Source organism: Thalia democratica, chromosome 3 (assembly GCF_965202585.1).
Source record: "Thalia democratica chromosome 3, ktThaDemo2.hap1.1, whole genome shotgun sequence".
Taxonomy (NCBI): domain Eukaryota; kingdom Metazoa; phylum Chordata; class Thaliacea; order Salpida; family Salpidae; genus Thalia; species Thalia democratica.
This window is the reverse complement of record NC_139167.1, coordinates 54,898,727-54,918,311: the sequence shown is the minus strand read 5'-3', so window position 1 is coordinate 54,918,311 and position 19,585 is coordinate 54,898,727. Positions and strand designations below refer to the sequence as shown.

The 19,585-nt window shown below is 27.5% G+C and overlaps 1 protein-coding gene across 1 annotated transcript in view; it reads right to left on the bottom strand.

Moving 5' to 3' along the window:
• LOC145831699 (polyamine-transporting ATPase 13A3-like) overlaps positions 1-19,585 on the bottom strand; it is a 33,228-nt gene that overhangs the window by 5,789 nt on the left and 7,854 nt on the right. Inside the window, exons 12-23 of the mRNA XM_082939011.1 lie at positions 19,100-19,292; positions 18,515-18,668; positions 17,984-18,173; positions 17,577-17,753; positions 16,208-16,483; positions 14,065-14,133; positions 13,354-13,560; positions 11,645-11,804; positions 11,218-11,443; positions 2,816-2,897; positions 1,539-1,623; positions 625-779 (exon numbers count right to left, since the gene is read on the bottom strand). Coding sequence (XP_082795137.1) covers positions 625-779; positions 1,539-1,623; positions 2,816-2,897; positions 11,218-11,443; positions 11,645-11,804; positions 13,354-13,560; positions 14,065-14,133; positions 16,208-16,483; positions 17,577-17,753; positions 17,984-18,173; positions 18,515-18,668; positions 19,100-19,292 — 1,974 coding nt within the window. The remainder of the gene's footprint in view (positions 1-624; positions 780-1,538; positions 1,624-2,815; positions 2,898-11,217; positions 11,444-11,644; positions 11,805-13,353; positions 13,561-14,064; positions 14,134-16,207; positions 16,484-17,576; positions 17,754-17,983; positions 18,174-18,514; positions 18,669-19,099; positions 19,293-19,585) is intronic.

Below are 19,585 nucleotides of genomic sequence, written 5' to 3'. Positions count from 1 at the left end.
TTAATGTTTTTAATAAATCTTCCCATATTAGCAGTTTTTAATTTTAAGCATCTGATAAAACTTGATAAGCATTTAGGAAGTACGGCTAAAAATGCTTATTTGTGATTTGTATACTTTCAGATACAAACTTTGTCAATCGGAAGTTGATCAAAATGTTTCTCCCTATTGAGATCGCCAGTTAAAATTTTTTTTATTCATAAAAGAGGTTCAATATTTTTCGAATAGCCATTATAACTGACGACTTCAATAGGGAGCAACGTTGTACTGAAATAAACTTACGATTGATTAAACTTTTATTTTCTCCTTGAAAAAGACAAAGTTTATAATACTTTTTCTAAAGTATAAAGCTTCCAACTAGAAATAACAAACTTCAAGTTATAAGAAGCTGATTCCTATATTCAATCTGTCAAATGCTGCCATGTAAGCAGTATTTACAGTTAGCTCTCTATTCGAGGCAATGCGAGACCAAAGTATGAGGAATGCTTAGGAATTAAAAACTTAATTTATAAGTTTTAATCCATCTTAACAAAAACACAGAAAACAAACTGATTCCCACGTGAGATAACGTGAGGCCTAATTGTACACAAGAATGACGACTAAAAAGTACATTTCCGACAAACAAACTTCCAGTTCCGACAAGCTGATTCCCACGTGGGCCCGCTTCAGCGCCCCGCAGTCGTTCGCCCCGTCCCCGCACATCATGACGTGGTGGCCGAGGTCGTCCAGCCGCTCCACCAGCTCCGTCTTCTGGTCGGGAGACATGCGCGCGAATATCGTGCCTGTTAATAAAAATATAATATTTTGTTTTTCTTGCTGTTTATTTAAACAGTTTGTTTATAGATTTATATTTTGAGGTTCTAAATTGAACAAAATTGTTCTCAACTAAAAATAACGAGACAAATGTACAACATTGCTTTACAGTATCTTCCATGTTTAACTTTTATTCTTCAGATTTTAAATGAAGATCCCTTAAGGGTGAAACTTAGTTTTGCAAATAAAAATCTTTATTAATTAATTTTGTATAGTTTATCTATTGTTAGAACTTCAACTCTGTTTAATTGTGAGTTTGTTATTAGAGTTTTTTTTTTATGTTATTAGAATAATAATTATTTAGCACGTTCTGTTTAGAAGATGTTCAATTGTCAAACTACTTTATTTTATATTGAAACATTTTTTAAATTTATAAAATAGTGCTCTTAAGTATAATTTGCTTATTTTTGATCAAAAAGCAAGTTTCGAGTTGTTGAGTCTCCTTGATTTAGAGCTACTTAATTTCATGTACAGTGTTTGTTTTTAACAACGAAGATCACACAACAATTAAGTTTACAGTGACAGTTTTTTAATTATAATTGGTACAGTTAGTGCTTGAAAAGCGACCTACGTTGAAAAGTACATTAGGTAACAATAAGACATGTTTATAAATAAGACAAACTCGCCAATTTATTAGTTTAATAACTTAGCTTACTAAAAATAACTAATCTGAAAACTGACAAATGTACATTAGCTATTTAAACACTTGTAAACTAAAAGTCACAAACCTTTCAAAGCAACAGTTTCCATCCAATCGGGGAAATAATTTTTAATATTACTGAAATCCGTTCCAGTCAATGCAAGATGCCAGTTCTGTAGAACAAATTCAACTGTTCAGCACTTTTACATAGAACTGCTTGAACAGACATGATAATTTAAACAAGATACATAAAAGTAAACTTTAAGTATTTTATTTAAAGATATACTCTTTACTCCAAGTAAACTTGCTATCAGCTTTTTAATGGTGACCAATTAGTATTAGTATCACTTTTGTACGTTAACCTTACATTAACTAATGCTGAAGCAACAAACAAAATACTTCGTGCGCAAAACAGTTATAAGATATTGGTCAAAAGAATTTGTCTACTGTTTAATGTGCACAAAGAACTTAACCTTGGATTCACTAAACAAGCAGGCAAATATTTACAGCAACTTTAAAAGGTGAATAAACACAAAGGAGAGAACAAAAAAAATTGAAATTTTGATTAATTATTTACATTACATTGTTTCCTAATTTACAGAGTAATAAATCATAGTTGTTTATTCTTTTTTTTATGTTTACGAATTGGAAACTTTGATTTAAAAGTATAATCAAGTAGAACTTTCGTTTAATATGTAAGTTTGTTAACTAAAAGCTTAATGCAGGAAGTTTGCATGATGATGAAACTAGCAATATTTTAAGAGAGCAAGTGAACTTGTATTTAAAATATTTTTTGTCATTGAAATTTTATAAGTATAGAGCTTTTTTGTTTACACTGTTTGTATACTTTTAAGTTTAAATTACTTTTTTAACTGTACTGTGAAAATTTACCTACATTAGCATTGATACTAAAAATATTTATTCATAATAATTACACAGTGTAAACATTACGGCTTCAGTTTGTTTTAAGAAATTGTTTTTTTTTTTTTACTTTAACAGCTTATTCAGTTTCTTAAAAATAAAATTGTATAAAAACAACTAAGCTGGCTATTCAAAAAACTTTTTTTAAATTATACTAAAAATCAATTGTTTTATAACCAACTGTATTACTCATACCCAAATGAGAGTGCTAAACTAACATGGCATTTTTGTTACACTCAAGATTTATATATGACAAAATATAAGTTATTCAAAAATCTTTACCGCGTTTTTTCAATTATCTAAGAATAAAACTGTTAGTTTTTATTTTATTTTAAAACTAGGTGAACTATTTAATGACAATACGTTACTTAAAAAAATGTTTTTTTTAAAACTTTAATGTTGAGTTCATACAGAATTTAAAAATAAACTAAAAAAAATGTTAACCTTTTTCGAAGAATTTTTTGAATCAAAATACTTCAGACTGTTTTTTCTTTTTTCTTTAATCTTTTCATGTCCAAATGAACTACTGTTTGTTACATTTTTATAAGAAACATTCATAAAATGATTTAAATCAAAATAATTCATAAACAATGCAAAATTTAATTATTTAATTAATATCATTTATGAATAATTGCTTAATTTTTCTACACGAAGAAAATTCTTTATCATATATATAGACTTATTTTATAAAAAAAATAAAATTCAGTTTTAAAAACAAATAAAAATTTATATTAATAAAACTAAACTAATAGTTATATTTTATTTTGAGAAAATCTTAAGTTATTCAAAAAAAACTTTCTATCAAACTTTTAAATTTAAGAAAAGTGAAACTATTATAATTGACATACATATAAGTATTTTGACACAAAAGTAAAAAAAAATATGTTGTCTATAAAACATATCAATGCAAAAAGATTAAACCAGAAAAATGTTCTTTGATTGCAAAAACACAAAACTAAAAATACTTTTGATCGTGTTTTGCTAAACATAGTAGGTACTTTTATAGAAACATACAAAAATGTACTCCCACACATATAATTTTAGAGACAAAACAAATTACTTGAAATACAGCCTGCAACAATTTGCTTATAGTTTCAAAAATAACTCGAATTTTATAGTTTGTGCGTTTTATAGCTTTATTGCGTCTTAACTTTTGCTTTATTTAAAAAACGAGACAAACTATTTTAAAGAAAACACAATGATTTAAATTAATGCCGGTACAAACAAAAGTAATAATAAAATAGTTGAGCAAGTTATCGATTCTTATAAAGTTTTTGTTCAAGAAACTAAGTTTTTATTTTTCAAAGAGTGTTAAAAAACTATATTGCAGTAACATAATAGCAAACTAACTTCTTATAATAACATAATCTAATTATTTCTTCACAAAAAATTACTACAGGATAGTATTTTTTTATTAGCATGTATAAAGACTATAACTTTTTAGTTTAGAGGTAAGCAATGTACAGCCCGCAGGCTGGATCCGGCCTTCTAATTAAAAAAACCCACGACATACAATTCAGGTTGAGAACAGCTTTCACAAAATAAATAAGTTTTTAAAAATGTTTTGAAATTTGTTAATCAGGATAGTAGAAAGCTTTTCAGACAACTTTATCATTACAGTTTTGTTTTTAAAGTATTTTTTTTCAAAATTATGCAAAGTGTCAAGATACTTTTTAACAAGTCCGGCGTGCAAAAGACTTGTCTTTTGGAAGATCTGGCCCACCGACTTGAAAAATTACTTACTTCTAGTTTAGTGTAATAGATTCATAATGTTCATCAAATAAATTACAACAAAGCTAAAACTATATAACTTAAAAAACAAATCAAACTAATAATACTAGTTTTATTTACTTCGTAATTTAAAATAAACAACAATTTTAAATGTAAAATTGTTAATGTTGAACCACACAGAAGCCATTTGGTTTACTTGTTTTGTTAAACATATTTTAATTACCGTAACTTTTGCATAATAGTAACAAAAATACCGCTATCAAAACAACTTAAGTTTATTATTGTTGTGGTAGTTGGTATGATTACAGCATTTAAAAAAAATTGTTTTAGATTATAAAAATCTAACCAGAAATTAAAAAAACGATTATATATCAACCTTCTTTCATAGCAATGCATGTAACTCAAAGTCACTCTTAAATTGCACCATAAGATTAAATGTTATTAATTTTTATAGCTATATTACAGTAAAACTGTGTTTTATACCAAGCTTAACATTGTGCTGTGACAATTGACTTTTATGAAAAAAAAAAATCAAGTTTAATTGAATATTCGAATGGTTTTCAGAAGTTCTAGTTTAAAAAGGAATGTTACAAAAATTCTGAAATAAAACTTGATTTTATCAGTAGTTGGTTTATATAAAAGCACTTAATTTGATCTATAACCTGATATATTCATGACATTTAAGATTATAAAGAGACATTATGCTCTTCCTTAAAAATTTATAGAATCAGACCTAAACTACCTACTTTTTTTATTTAACATTTACAAAAGTTCTTTTTTAAAAACTTTCTAGGTTTTGAATGTAAACCGTTAAAATAGTGTTGTATAAAAACAAAATATCCATCTAAACCATTTTTACAATTGAAAATGTTTTGTAAATAAACGAAAATATTTTGTAAATACCTTTTTCTGTTTCCCGTAGTTTTAAGCTAATTTGAAATAGAGGTTCAAAAGAATATATAAAAACCACACATAACCTTTAAATAAACTTAAAACATTCAGTGAACTGTTATAAAATTCAATAAAACTAAATATAATGATTTCAAAACAGAGTTAGAGTATTTTACAATACAAGAGTTAGATTAAGGTTCATCATTAAACATGAGTAGTTTTTTTATAACATTATACGTATAAAAAAAGAAATAAATCTTAGTTTACGAAAAAGCTCTCCATACTAGCTATAAACACAAAAAAATAAAATTTTAAACTGTGGTGGGTTAATAATATTTTTTTACTTATAAAGTAAAAGTTGACCTTTCATTATAAAAAGATAACAATTTTGTTTTGTTTTTAAATAATTCATTAAGGTGCTTACAAAAGTGACTGATCTAGCATGCTTTGTTTCTCTTACTATAAGTTTTGACTACTTTAATCGCATTTTTATCTAGCCATGTTTTTGTTATTATGATATCGGAAATATTTTTTTCTAAACTGGAAACAAACAACAATAAGTAGCAAAAAAATCGTTAAACATCCCACAAACAGTGACAATATCTTTAAAATAAAACTATAATAAAATGTATAAAATAAAACTAAATTTAAATAAACTATGCTTTTTATAAAAATTTAGAAAGATTTTTGAAACAAATTTAGATAAAAAGTAGTATGTATTAAATTGGCTAAAATTATATTTTTTATGGAAAATTTTTTTCAAACAAGTAAAGGTAAATAGTATCAATTTCTAAAAAGAAACTAAAAAATATGAACTAAATCTAGAGTTTCGAAAATTTTTGTATAAATAGACCACCTAAAATTAAAGTATTACCATAAAACTAATTTTCTTAACAACTATATCCTGAAACTAAAAAGTGACTAAAAAATATGAACTAAATCTAGAGTTCTGAAAATATTTGTTTGAAAAGACCACCTAAATTTAAACTATTACCATAAAACTAATTTTCTTAACGACTATATCCTGTTTTGAAGACGTCGAAAAAAGATAATAACTAGCATTATTGTAAATAATGGGGTAATTATTCAAAACTGTTTAAAAAAAATCTTAACAAAAAAACCTTTTTGGATATTTTAAAAGGCAAAAGTTCATAAATAGTTACATTTCTTAGAATTTATCAACTATATCAAAAGTTTTATATATTATTTTAGTTTTCGCTTGCTTATAGTTTGAAAGTGTCTATATAACAAAATAAATTTAAGAAACTTAGGACAAATCTTAAAAATAAAATTTATTTATATAAGGCTTGTTTAAATTTAATACCACCTTGTTTTTTAAAAATTTGAATTAATTTTTTAGAGTTGTATCTTAAGTATCATATAGTTTAATCTATCACTTAACAAAACTCAAAGTGATTTTGATATATAAGTAATCGAAGTAGGTAAGCTCAACAGGTTTCTTATAAAAGGCGCAAACAAAAAACACGAAAATATACTATTTCACTAAAAATGTATCTCCTTCTTCATAATTTAACTATTCTTCGTTAAATTTTTACAGTTAGTCCGTTGCTAATATTTGAATATTTTCAATACACGTATTATTTTAACTTTTAAAAATAAAAAAGTTAGAAACAAAACACTTTTTATTGTTTTTTCTTTTTATGAAAATTATAATTATTAACTACTTTTTAAATTCTAACATTCAAAACCTATTAAGCCATATATGGGAAGTTTACTGAATGTTTAAGGTCTCTAGAACTAACTAAGGAAAAGATAGATTCTAGTGAACTTTTTTATTTTCAGAAAATTGATGACGAAAAATTGGTGGTCCACATGTTTGTGTTAGAAACTTTATAAAAAATACGCTGTTTCAATTTTTTTTTCAATTCTATATAAACTAGGTAGCGTTTTATATAAAAGCTAGTGTTAAATTTCATAAGTAAAATATTGGATTTCGAAATGGCCTTAAAAAACTACGAAAAAAAATTAAGCTGCTTCCACAAACAGCTGTTATTAAGTTTTAGATTAACTGATTTTTAATTTTCAACATAAGTTTTATGAGATATAATAATTATAAAATCTACTTTTATTTAAAATGTCCAAATAGCTAATTCCACAAACGGTTGTTATTAAATTTCAATTTAATTAATTTTTGATTTTTAACATTTTTTATGACAAATAGTAATTATAAAATCTAGTTTTATTTAAATTCTCCGAATATCTAAACAACAATAAAATAACCCAACATAATTTGTAACAAAAACTCAAAAAGTTATTTTTTTAACTTTTTGTGTAATATAAATTACAAAACAAACTTTGAAAAAATACAATATTATTACAAACTATTTCGTAAATTAGCAGTCTTCCTTTTTTGATCAATTTTTTCAGTCTTAACATGCACGCAAAAAACTGTTTTTATGTCAAGTACATACATTTCATCTTGACTGTTTATTTTATAAAATTAAATTAGTGAATTATTTAAAATGAAATTGGTAAAATAAAAATATTTTTCTCTTTTATTTAGATACAGTGCTTTTGTTATTTATTTATGAAACTTTTATATGTACTAAACTGAAAATTTATTATTATTAAATCTATGTGTACATTTCTTCTTTTAAGTCTCGTACCTCACAGATTTGTTATGAGCTAATGCTTAGCAAAATTAGTAAAAATAAATACTAAATTATACTCTTTTTTTGAGCTTTAATATCAAATTTACTTTAAACTTTTTTAAGCTTGATGTCATTTTTCAACTTAGTTACTTTTAAACAAAAAAGAAACTTAAATAGTATGTTGTATTCAAATTTAAATGGACTTAAAGGTTTATCTATATATTTTAATGTTAACTTTTTCAGCAACAAACACTTTAAAAAAGAATAAACTTAAAATTAATTTTAGTAAATTAAGTACTGGTTATCGAATAGAGTTTAAATGACTCACAACACCTCAATATAGTAATACATAGCTTCTTAGTTATGTTAAACCATACTCATATAATTTATGTACTTTGATAATTATAACCTTATAACAAACCATATGTTTATAGTTTGTAGTAAAGTTATGTAATATAGTCTATTTAGCAATTTAGTAAGTAGTACACCTCTAATGAAACTTTAAATTAGTCGGACATCCAATATATTTTAAGCAAAAACTTGACTAAAAATTAAAGCTGACAAACTATATTTACCTAAGTTAACTTTAAAAAAATTAGTTACAAAAATAACAAAAAATGGTATGAACACTTAACTGTAAGGAGGAGCTAGGGTAATCAAAAAAATTATAAAGAACGTCTATAAAAGTATTTGATGTATTGTTTTCAATTTTCTACTTTTTTGAAAAGTTATGACAAAAATTAAACTGAGTCAACTTTTAGGAATGCTAGAACTTTTGGCTTTAAGTGTTTTTTTACAGTTTATATCAACAGAGTGTAAGTGTTTTAGAATTTTAAAGTCCAAAACTTGAGTGGAATAATGTTCATTAGTACAGTGTTTTGCAACAGATAATAAATGTTTATAGTTAAATTTTTTTATTAGAATTCGTTTTATACTAGTGAACAAAATTACGCCGACAAAATCAAGTTTTTTAATCAGAAACGTTAAATGAAAGTTAAAACTTTATTTATATACTTTACATTTTAAACTACTTGGATTGTAAAATAAATTATATAAGTAGTGAAAGTATGATTAAAAAAATCTGAAAACATCACTTTAACAAACAAAATCTAGCAAAAATTTATGTAAATACGTAAGATACGTTGACGATTGTTTCATTATTAGTGACAGTGAAAAAGTTAGCTCTTTATTTTTCGAGAAATTAAATTCCCTACATGTTGCTATCCAGTTCACCAAAGAAACTGAAGTAAATAAACAAATATCGTTCTTAGATGTTTTGATCAAAATAAAATATAATAAATTTATCTCGTCGGTACTCAGAAAACCTACGTTCACGGGTCAATATCTAAATTTCCAATCTTACAGAAGGAGAAAATTGTTTTAATTAAAACCTTATTCTACAGAGCTAAGAAAATATTTTCTCCAGAAGTTTTGAGTTTGAACTTAATGTTATAAAAGAAATGCTAATATAGAACGGATATCCTAATTCTTTGATTGATAGTTTTTAAAACTGAAATTAATAGATTAAATTACATGAAACCCTACGGTCCTGAAAATATCCAGTTCTTTTGATTTTGCCTTATGCAGGTAAAAAATCAACTTAGACTGAAAGAAACATAAAGAAGTTAAGGGAAAAAGTATATCGTATTGCTAAACCTAGAGTGAATTTACATCAAGTTCTAAAGGTAGAAACCTAATATCTAAAAAACATAAAAGTCGCGTGGTTTACACGTTTTAATGCTGTTGTTCAAACAGTTATATTGGTCATACATCTAGGCATCTTGAAACTAGAATTGCAAAGTGTGTAAGAGAAGATATTTACAATCAGCAAAAAACATTTAGTATAGCAACTTTAAATGCAATGAATAATCTTCAATATCAGAACATTTAATTAAAAATCCCTAACCAATATAATTAATCAGCTTGGTCTTGATAAAGGATCAAGAGTAACTATTAATATATTTAAATAATCCATTTTGGTTTAATTATTTTTTTGTTTATTAATGATCCATTTTACTTAATTACTTATCGTTTTAATCACTTGTGTTTTTTTTACAAATGATTTAGTTTCACTCCATATATATTATGTTTAGTTAACTTGTGAGTGTTTAGTATTTTTGACAAGGGAGTTTGTGAATTTCGAAAGCGCTTAAATTCTTAATAAAAGTTATAATAATAATAACAATAATAATAGTAATAATGAAAAAATTATTGTGTCTTGCAATAAAGTGGTATTTTAATACATTTAAAGGTCAATCTATATCTGAATTAAAAATCCCATTTGTGGAAAATTATAATGAAACAAATTTTAAAATATTAAGAAGCTGTTACGGTATTTTTGACCTGGTCAAAATTGAAGCAATATACACACATTTAAATAAACCAAAATTATGCAAGCAGAAAGACGTTGATTATTCATTATCCTTGTTTGGTTAATTAGTGCTCTTATGTTATATTTAATTATGTTTATTTAGAACTTTAATTACTTTTTTTTGTTTTGTGTTTTGCTTAATTGACTAATTTCTGATGCAATTACAAGGCTATATAACTTTATAATTTTCTTTATTTTGTAACAATTGCATCACACTAATGAAAATTTGTTGAAACATATTTGTGTTTGATAAAAGACCTTTTTTTTTCAATCAAGTACTATAGGAGACTAACGTTTAAAAATGTTAAATATTAGGTAAACAATCTAAATAAAATGATGCAGTTTCAACTTCAAAAAAATGTTAATTACAACTTCAACAAACAACAAAAGTACAAATTCAAACCATAAAAATATGGCCTTTACCGGCTAGTGAAAAGTTGAAGAGACGTACTGTGACGTCACGATCAACACAATCACCAGCCTCACCGCTGGGACCTGAAACAATGAATCATCGGCTCAACACTCAACCACCCGAACTTTCAAACAACATTTTAGTTTTAAGTTTTGCAGAAAGTTTGCATTAGCATTGGGGTTGTATAAAAAAAGTTAAAGTTTTGCTTTAAACAAACATTGAAGTCAGAACTTGAGATAATTAAACTTTTAAATTGAAGAAATTCAGGTATACGAGTGCATGTGAGCACTCAACCATCATAGTTTTTAAACAACAATTTAACTTTACGTTTTACGTAAATTTTTTGCCAGCATTAAGGTAATATAAAACGGATTTTAAAATTAAGGTAAAAAGTTTAAGTTGTTGAATTTTAGGTGTGCGAGTGTGAGGGTTTTTATTTAACCAGCGGTGGGCCTCTTCCCTCGCCTCAACATTGTTTCAAGGTCGTTTCAAGCAATTCCATCAATAACAATTAAAAATATATAATTATCAATCATGTTACTCATCATTTTAAGACTCTGACTCTAACTGAATGTTTTTTATATACATTTATCAAAACATTAAGTAGTTTGAGTAACAGTTCTTAAAAGTTATATTTTGTGGATTTTTAAGGAACTTAGTAAATTTGAAAGGAATTTTTCAGTATACAAAAGTCTTATTAAGTGTAAAATATCAATTAAAAATTGAGTTTAATGCAAGTTTTATCAATTGCTTTAGCTTTACTCTCGCTGACTAAAATAAAAAATTATTTTTATTTAAAATATTGTGGACTATATATATAACAACTAACACATCTGCAGGGTTGAAATTAGCCGAGTAACCTTCGCAGTATTTAAATACGAGCGTCGGCTTGTCGACGTCATCACCGTCGCTTGGCAACCGCGTTTCCGCAATTATGACGTCGTCGTAAGCGCTGACCATGCCGCTGTCCTGGGCCACGCTCAACGCTGTGAGCAGGTTGTCTCCGGTCACCATCAGGGTGCGGATGTCCGCGTCTCTCAGCTTTTTCAGCGCGCCTGGAAAACATGTTGAACATTTTAATTGAAAATATTTTTAATTTTATTTGTACATAAAAATTTCTTTAAATTAGTTGACTGCAAACAGTTGATTGAGAGATAACAAAAACTATTTACAACTCATTAAAACAATAAAACTGAAAAAAAAAAACTGACAAGCGTTTCATTTAAATTAAACTTGCAGTAACAATTTTTAAGCACCTTGCGACTGGGGCTTCAGCTTGTTTTGCAGGGCGACGAGGCACAAGAACTGCAGGTCGCGCTCGACACTCGACCTCTCGATCTTCTGCACTTTCAACCAGCTTGCGTTGAGCGGTTTGTGGGCCAACGCGATCATCCTGTACCCTTGTTGCGTGTACGCCTGATCGTTGATGGTTTGTTAACATCTTAGTTTAAAGACTGCATTGTAAACAGACAATATTAGAGTGCCTTAAAAAGTATAAGCAACAAGAATGATAATAGTAAGCCATGCTTAATTTTTGGGTTGATATTGTTTCAACGTTTTTTACAGCCCGTCGAGTAAAGACAAACATACAAACTGTGTGTACACATTATCGGTTAACTTTGTAAAATTATACAGGTTTATTTGGTCATCAATAAAAGTGTTGCCTAATAATTTGTGAAATAGATAAAACTAATTGTCTTAAAACTTAATAACGTGCTCCTACTAAATTTTTGCTTAAATTCAACATTTGTCAAGTTATTTACTAAAATTTACCAACAAATTGTTCTAAACAATATTATTAAAATAATTAATTACTCACACTCACAGCGTTCAAATAATAGTTTTAAAATTTCACGTAGTATGTCTGAGTAATGAACTTAAATAACTTTTACTTTAACACTACTTCTAAGAAATAAAAAAAAAACTATTGAAAAAAACAATAGTAATTTGTTTATACCATTTTTATAACTATAGTAAGCAAGTAATTGCAAATTTATTTTATCTTTACATAATTAATGTTTTTTAATATGCTAAGCAATTTCTTTTACACCCCTTAAAACTGCATTAATCTAAACAATATTCAAAAGATCTTCCAAAGCAAGTTAAACATTTACATTATTTTTATACACTAATCTTGATATACTAATCACTTACATAAAACACTAGAGTTTGTTATAGCTACTTCTCAATGCTTGGATATTATTTACACATAATAATCAAAGTCCATATGCTACCAGAAGAGAATTAAGAGTACTTACATTACGTTTTAAACTAAAATTAAATATTTGTTTTCAAGTTTTATTGCGAAATAGCTTCGCTCGAATTTGCAACGCAAACTTGTCCATTAACATTTTATCAGTCGTTTTTAAACTATTTACAAAAAACTTTATGTTTAATTAGTCGAAAATATTTAAGAACTACCATGACTTTATTACAATACAACTTCAAACTACTGTACTGAAAATATTTAACACTAAATCAAATTGAAAATATTTTAGCAAGAACACTTTTGACTCTCTATTAAATGAAAAGTTTACATATATCATGTTACGACTACGAACTAAAAAGTGAAACTTATATAAAGTAATAATTTATATTGCCAAAATAAATTTTTAAAGCAGCTCAATACGATCATATTTTTGAGTATAGATTTGTATGTTTTTTTTAATGAAGTTCTAAAAACAACTTGAAATAAAAAAAAAAAGAAAAACATACCTAATTCACTTCACTTGTATAAAATTACAGAAATACTTTATATACCCAATTAGTTGCAATTAAAAGTACATTATCTTAGTGAGTAATTGTTTTGTTTTGAAAAGGAAACTAATAAATTTTGAAAGAACTGCTCAAATAAATATTTTACGTGGAAAAAGTATTTTTAACTGCAATCTAAAATCGTTTGAACATATTTCATAACTTAAAGAAATATTACAAAATTAACACTATGAAACAACTTTAAAAAAACCTTCAAAGTCGACTGGAAGTCTTCGGGGAGGGAGTCGGGCGTGCAGAGGGTGGAAACTTTCTCGGGCGACCCCTTCATGTACGCCACCATCTCCTTCCTGCCGCTCGAAGTGGGCTTCACTATCACGGACGAGCGCTGCAGGGAGGACTCGAACGGAAAGCACTTGACGATGCCCGCCTCGTGCTCCGAGGAGTTGGCCTCGTTTTTCTATTAGAAATATTTTAACGTATTTTCATATATTATATTTTATAAGATAAATGTTTTTCTGTTCGAAATGTTTCGAAGTACATGTTACATAAACGTCAGTAGATTTGCACTGAAGCTGGCGTGGAACGTTTTATTTCAACAAGAGGTTGAACTCGTTATTCTATCGTGTTTGAAATATAACACAATTTTTCTTGTAAAAAAACATTTCAAAGTATTTTAATTAAAGAAAAAGGACATATACAGTTTTACTCATCAGTACGTTATATAAATTATTCTTGCTTAAATAGAATTAAAAACTTAATAGAATTATTCATTTATTGCACTGTTGAGCTCTTAAAGCTTATAACTTTGTTTGCTTAACAAACTTTGAAAACAATAAATAAATGTGGAGAAATAAAAAAGTAAATCCAGTTTTATAGAAGTCTAATCAGTAATTTCAAACTAACAGCTTTTCTGTTTATTTCAATAATATATTTTTAACTAATTGTATAAACTCAAACTAACAGCAGATAGAGACAAGGCGGGAGTTACGTAAGTGCTTTGGATGTTGTCGAACTGAGATTCTTCTTCCGCCTGTAGTGTATAACAAATTAATAAAACTAATTAATATCATAACAAATTGTTAACATGTTTGTAAATTGTTGATAGATATTTTGATTAATATACATTTTAAACTTATTAAACTATTTTTTGTGATTTAATGAGTATAGTAAATGTAGAAAATATAAGTGTTTTTATTAACATTTTTATTACATTTTAATAAAAACATTTTTGATATTTCGGATTTTACATTTCACACTTATCAAACGTACTATGATGAAGCGTCATAGAATGAATATAGTAAAACTATTAAAAACAGTCATTAGATAGAATTCCATAAGATGAGTGTTCAACTTGAATAAATTAAAATTTAAAAAAAAACTAATGTATAAACATGGTAAAAAACTAGGTTGAACGCTTACTTAAAAACTATTACAAACACATAATAAATGAAATAAAAAATTCATATTTTTGGTCTTTTAGTAAATCTTCCAATTTTTAAATAACTTATACACGTTTTCATTAAAAATTTGATGAGCTGTAGTGAAGTGCTGCATTTAATTGCATTTTTCATTATTTTGAACTCTGAATATGAGAGCCGGACAATAACGGCCATATATGGAAGTGAATTCATAATCACCCCACAACCTAATGAGTCAATGAGAACAAGGTTTAGTGAGGCGTAAGATATTAACAAAATTCCATAAAAAACATAACAATTACATTGACTTGTACAGTTAGTTGTGTTTTGTGTAGTTGAGAAAAGAATCTACTAAAAGAATTCAATTTGAACATTATTAATGCATATTAATTGTAAGTATAGTTTAAATATAGAGTTAATATTTAAACTGTGTGTTCAATTGCGCTAGATATTTGAGCTAGATGTTTAATAGTTAATTAAGCCTTTTATAGTTTATTGCTCTATAAAAGTTTTTATTTAAGTTTATTTAACTGTTTTAACTTTTTTTTTAAAGATTTAAATAGTTGACAGGTCTTTAACTATTTTATAGTTTACTGCAATAAGCTTGGTTTATTATTGAGTTTGCAATTTTGCCAAGTGATACATAAAGGTTTTAAAAGTATTTTATATTTTAAAAATCTAGTGCTTACACTATTTTATTAATGTTCTTTTATATAATATATTAATTACCTCAATTGTCTTCCTTAACTTATATAAAACATTCTCTATTATTGATAGATAAAATTCACTTATAAATTATAAGTTAGCATAAAAGCATTTTATATTTACTATTTCCAATTTAAGTAATATAAATAAAAAGCTGCCTGCAGAGGGTCCTAAGCATAAACTTCCTAGAAAGTCACCCCGTCTGCAGGAAAAATTTGAGCAAAAAGGTCAGGTTGACAATCTACCCAAAGACAGTCAACCAGACTCAACTGAGACATTGGATGTTGGCACACCAACAGAATAATAAATATACAGCTAGAAAAATAGTTAACCAGACTTTAATTAAATTTGAAAAGTAGCACATTAGAAAATAAAATAAAAAAAACATATAGAGTAGTCAGAAAAACCATAAAAAAAATATGTCAAGTTTAATTATAATTATAAGATAAATGTATAAATGTAATAAAAAAACGTGTGTGTGTTTGAAAGTAAAAGATAAAATCAAAGAAATTATTTGAAGTTAAACTGGCAATTGTGTACACAGTTGTTCAACACAATTCCCCTTTCATCTAATGGATGATTTTTGTCTCCAGTTGCTATACTGCAATGCGTTCAAGATTACAAACTTGGCAAATCTGCAACAAGCCACCGCGAGATTTTAATTAAAGTTTAAAACATTTAAACTAACATAAGCTTATTTGTTTTGCAAGCAGAACTCGACCACTTGCGAGTAATTGCAAGAAACATGGTGCAGTTATTCAAAAAAAACATTATACACTAATAAATTATACGATAAGCACCATAAAGAGTAGATACTGTGTTTGAAAAACAAAAAAAAACGGAACTGCATAAATAATAAAAGTTACACTTGTTATAAATTTTATCAAAAAAAAAGTGACAACAAAAAACATAACGAGGGTGCATTAAACTTAAACATATTTCGGTAAAACCAAACATCATCAACAAACACAAAGTTCAAACCTCGGGTTCGATCAGGTTCCACCCGGTCGCTTCGAACAGAATGAGGTCGAGCGGGTCGCCGCACAGCTTTCCGTCGATGTTGGTGAGCGTGTGGCAGCTTGCCAGCGATCTCACCACTTCCAAGCTCCGCTCGTCAACGCTCTTCAGCTGCTTGGGGTGGAGCGCCGGCTCGAACCTGCACCCGCCTTCTCGCGTCCTCGTCACAGGCACCACCTCGTACAAGTCCAATCCGTCCTCGGTGATCGTGCCCGTTTTGTCGAAGGCCACCACGTCGATCTGGTTAGAAAAAATTTTTCGTTAAAAACACTGCTCTGTGTGCTGCAATCGGATATTCAAAAATATTTGTTGTGGGATAGAATAGTAAATGTAAGACTTTGGTATAACGAGCGTGTTTTACAACGTTTTCTTAACCGCGCCATTTGTTAAAAATGATCACGAGTTAAAACAAAAAAAATGTTTTCATTTTTACAAATGTAATGAATGAATAAGTTATTTTTGCTCACAACACTTTTACTTTAACTACAGTCTACTAAATATCACAAGATCAAGGTCATTGTATCTAAAAAAATACGTGAGTTTTCACATGCAATTAAGAGCTTACAACACCTTTTTGGTTGATAAAAAGTGTAACAAAACTAAATTTAAGCATATGTACAAAAATTTTGTGTTCGAAATAAAAACTAAGACTTTCTGTAATATCTATGGAGTACTAAGTAACATTAAATTTACAAATTTGGCATATATTTTTTCTGTTATCATCCTTGTTTCAAGACCATATTCAATTTAAAACAATATTCTATGCACAACTTATTTTTTAATTAATATAAAAACAATGTTTTTCAGCCAATTTAGTATAAATACATTAAACTTAGATAATTATATTTTTAGTTATACAAACTACCACAAATTATTACTTTTTAATTATTAAATTTTATCTCAAAATGTAAACAATAATTAATTAATCTACTTGAAACATTTGTAATACTTTAGATAAACTAAAAACGATTATACTAAATTAAAATTAACATTAATAGTTTTAAGATTTGTTGTAATCAAATAATTCTAAAACACATCGATTTACATAACTTTGAAATCTAGTTGCAAACCTAAGACAATATTAGTTATTTCTTAAATGTAAAGTAAAATATCTATAAGTAATATACCTAGATTAAAAACAATAGTTGTTTCTAAATTTCTGGTGGTGTGCAAAACATGGTTTTGATTAAATAATTATTAAAGAGCTTTAGGTCATGTGAGTGTTTCAGTGAGCACATTTTGAAGAACACTTGTTTATGGTTATACTATTTTTTTTTCAATTCGTGACAAATTACTTACCTAAAAAAAATCAACTTATAAAACAAATAACTACCTGCCCGCTCAAGTTGATTCTCTGTGACGACAGGCAGAATATCTTGCTCCTCTTCAGCCTCTGCTGGGCGTACACTATCCCGACTGTCATGGCAACGGGCAGCGCCGGGGGCACGACCACGGTGAAAATGTCCAAAGCTCTCAGCGCTATTTCACGAGTCGATTCTCCGCTGTTGTACTGAACATAAAAGAATTTTAGCTCAATAACTTTATTTGTTTTTTTGAAAACATATAAAACACTACTTCAAACTGATGGATATAAATGAGGAAAATGTTAACTTTATGTCCAAAAATTATATAAAACTTCCGAAATTTTTAACTAAATATCTCAAAATACTATACTCTAAATACATTAAGAATTTAAAACAAAAATACAAAGTCAACCACAAAACACTAGTCGCAACCCACCATTATCACGACGGAATAGACGAAACCGCACATTGCGATGCCGCCCAACACGCACAGGAACCTGTAGGCGTCCTGCAGCAGCTTCAAGTTGACGGGCTTGGGGTACTTGATGCTGTGCACGAGCCTCCCCTTGGCCGTCTGGAACCCCGTCCGTATCACCACCGCCTTCACTTGCTCCCCCGCGTAAAACCTTTTTGATTGTTCGCAAAAAATTTTATATTTGATATGCAAGTGTTAGTTTGATAACTATGTACTTGTGAAGGAAAAATATACCAAATGTGTTTTTTTATTTGAATTAGTTATAGAAAAAGCTCTCACTTTAGATATTCTTATCCTATTTATAAACATGATTAAAGTACTGTTTCCACAATATTTTCTAAAGATAAGTGCAAAATTAATAACTAAAACCGACAAAACAAAAATAATTGTCAAACACAATTTTTTCTTTTAGCTTGAGTTTTTAAAACTAACAAAAATAATAATTGAAAAACTAAAATACAATATTATTTCACTTAAAAATAATAAAATCACCTGGTTTGAAGAACTTGTGTGCCACAGAACAGTGTGTGATTTTTGTGCAGTTGAGTTGAAAACAGCTGGTTCATTTGCTGTCCCTGCGGCAACGGCGTCTTTGTGACAGGAACGCTCTCACCGGTCAACATGCTCTCGTTGGTTATACAAACTCCTGAAAAATTAAGTTGTTGCTGGTTTTCATCGTTTAGTTTAAGTTTTACAATAACTAAAGAGCAAACTACATGTTATAAAAACATTTACGAGCATACAATAAAAGTTCAAAATCAAGAATAGCAAATTAATTTATCAAAAAGCACACCAGTAAATATTGCTTAAGATAAAAAAAAATATTAGTTAAGATAAATAGTTATTAAAATAAATATATTAAGGAAAACTATTCTATTCAAATTTTTAAACAGTGTTCAGTACTATTCAAACTCAAAGTTTAATTAAAATGACTTAGGTAAATTTTTAACAAATGAAATCTGTTTTATTCGTCATTACATAAAAAACTGTAGATGTATTTTATTTTCCATAAAATCTTTTCAGGTAAAAAAGATATTTTATATCGTTTATAATAAACAAATATCATTTTAAACCGACCGGAAACCAGAGCGGCGTCGCAAGACAATTCCATTCCTCCCGCCGGAATGATTATGACGTCACCAGGAACCAACAAGCTGGAAGAAATGTTCTCCACCATCTGGGTTCCGTCACCCATCCTCCGCATCACCGTCGTCATGGTGTTGTTGTGGTAATCGACCATCTTGCGAATCTTCACGGCGCTTCGCCGGTTCTTTGGTAAAAATTGTTTAGTCTGATTTGTATAACTAGGAGATGTTGAACAAGTACTTTATTGAAATATAAAATTTGTTTGATTAATTTTTGTTTGGTTATAGATAAAAAGTATACCTTGAAAAGTAGCTTATTTTTTAAGCTTGAAAAGTTGCTTAATTTTCGTATATATATATATTTCTTTTTTTGTTATAGAAAATAAATTTTTGTTTTTCTATATGCACTTTAAACAATTTTTAATCAATTGATATCCAAAATAAGACTTAAATATGTTTTTTTTGTACTTTCTACAAA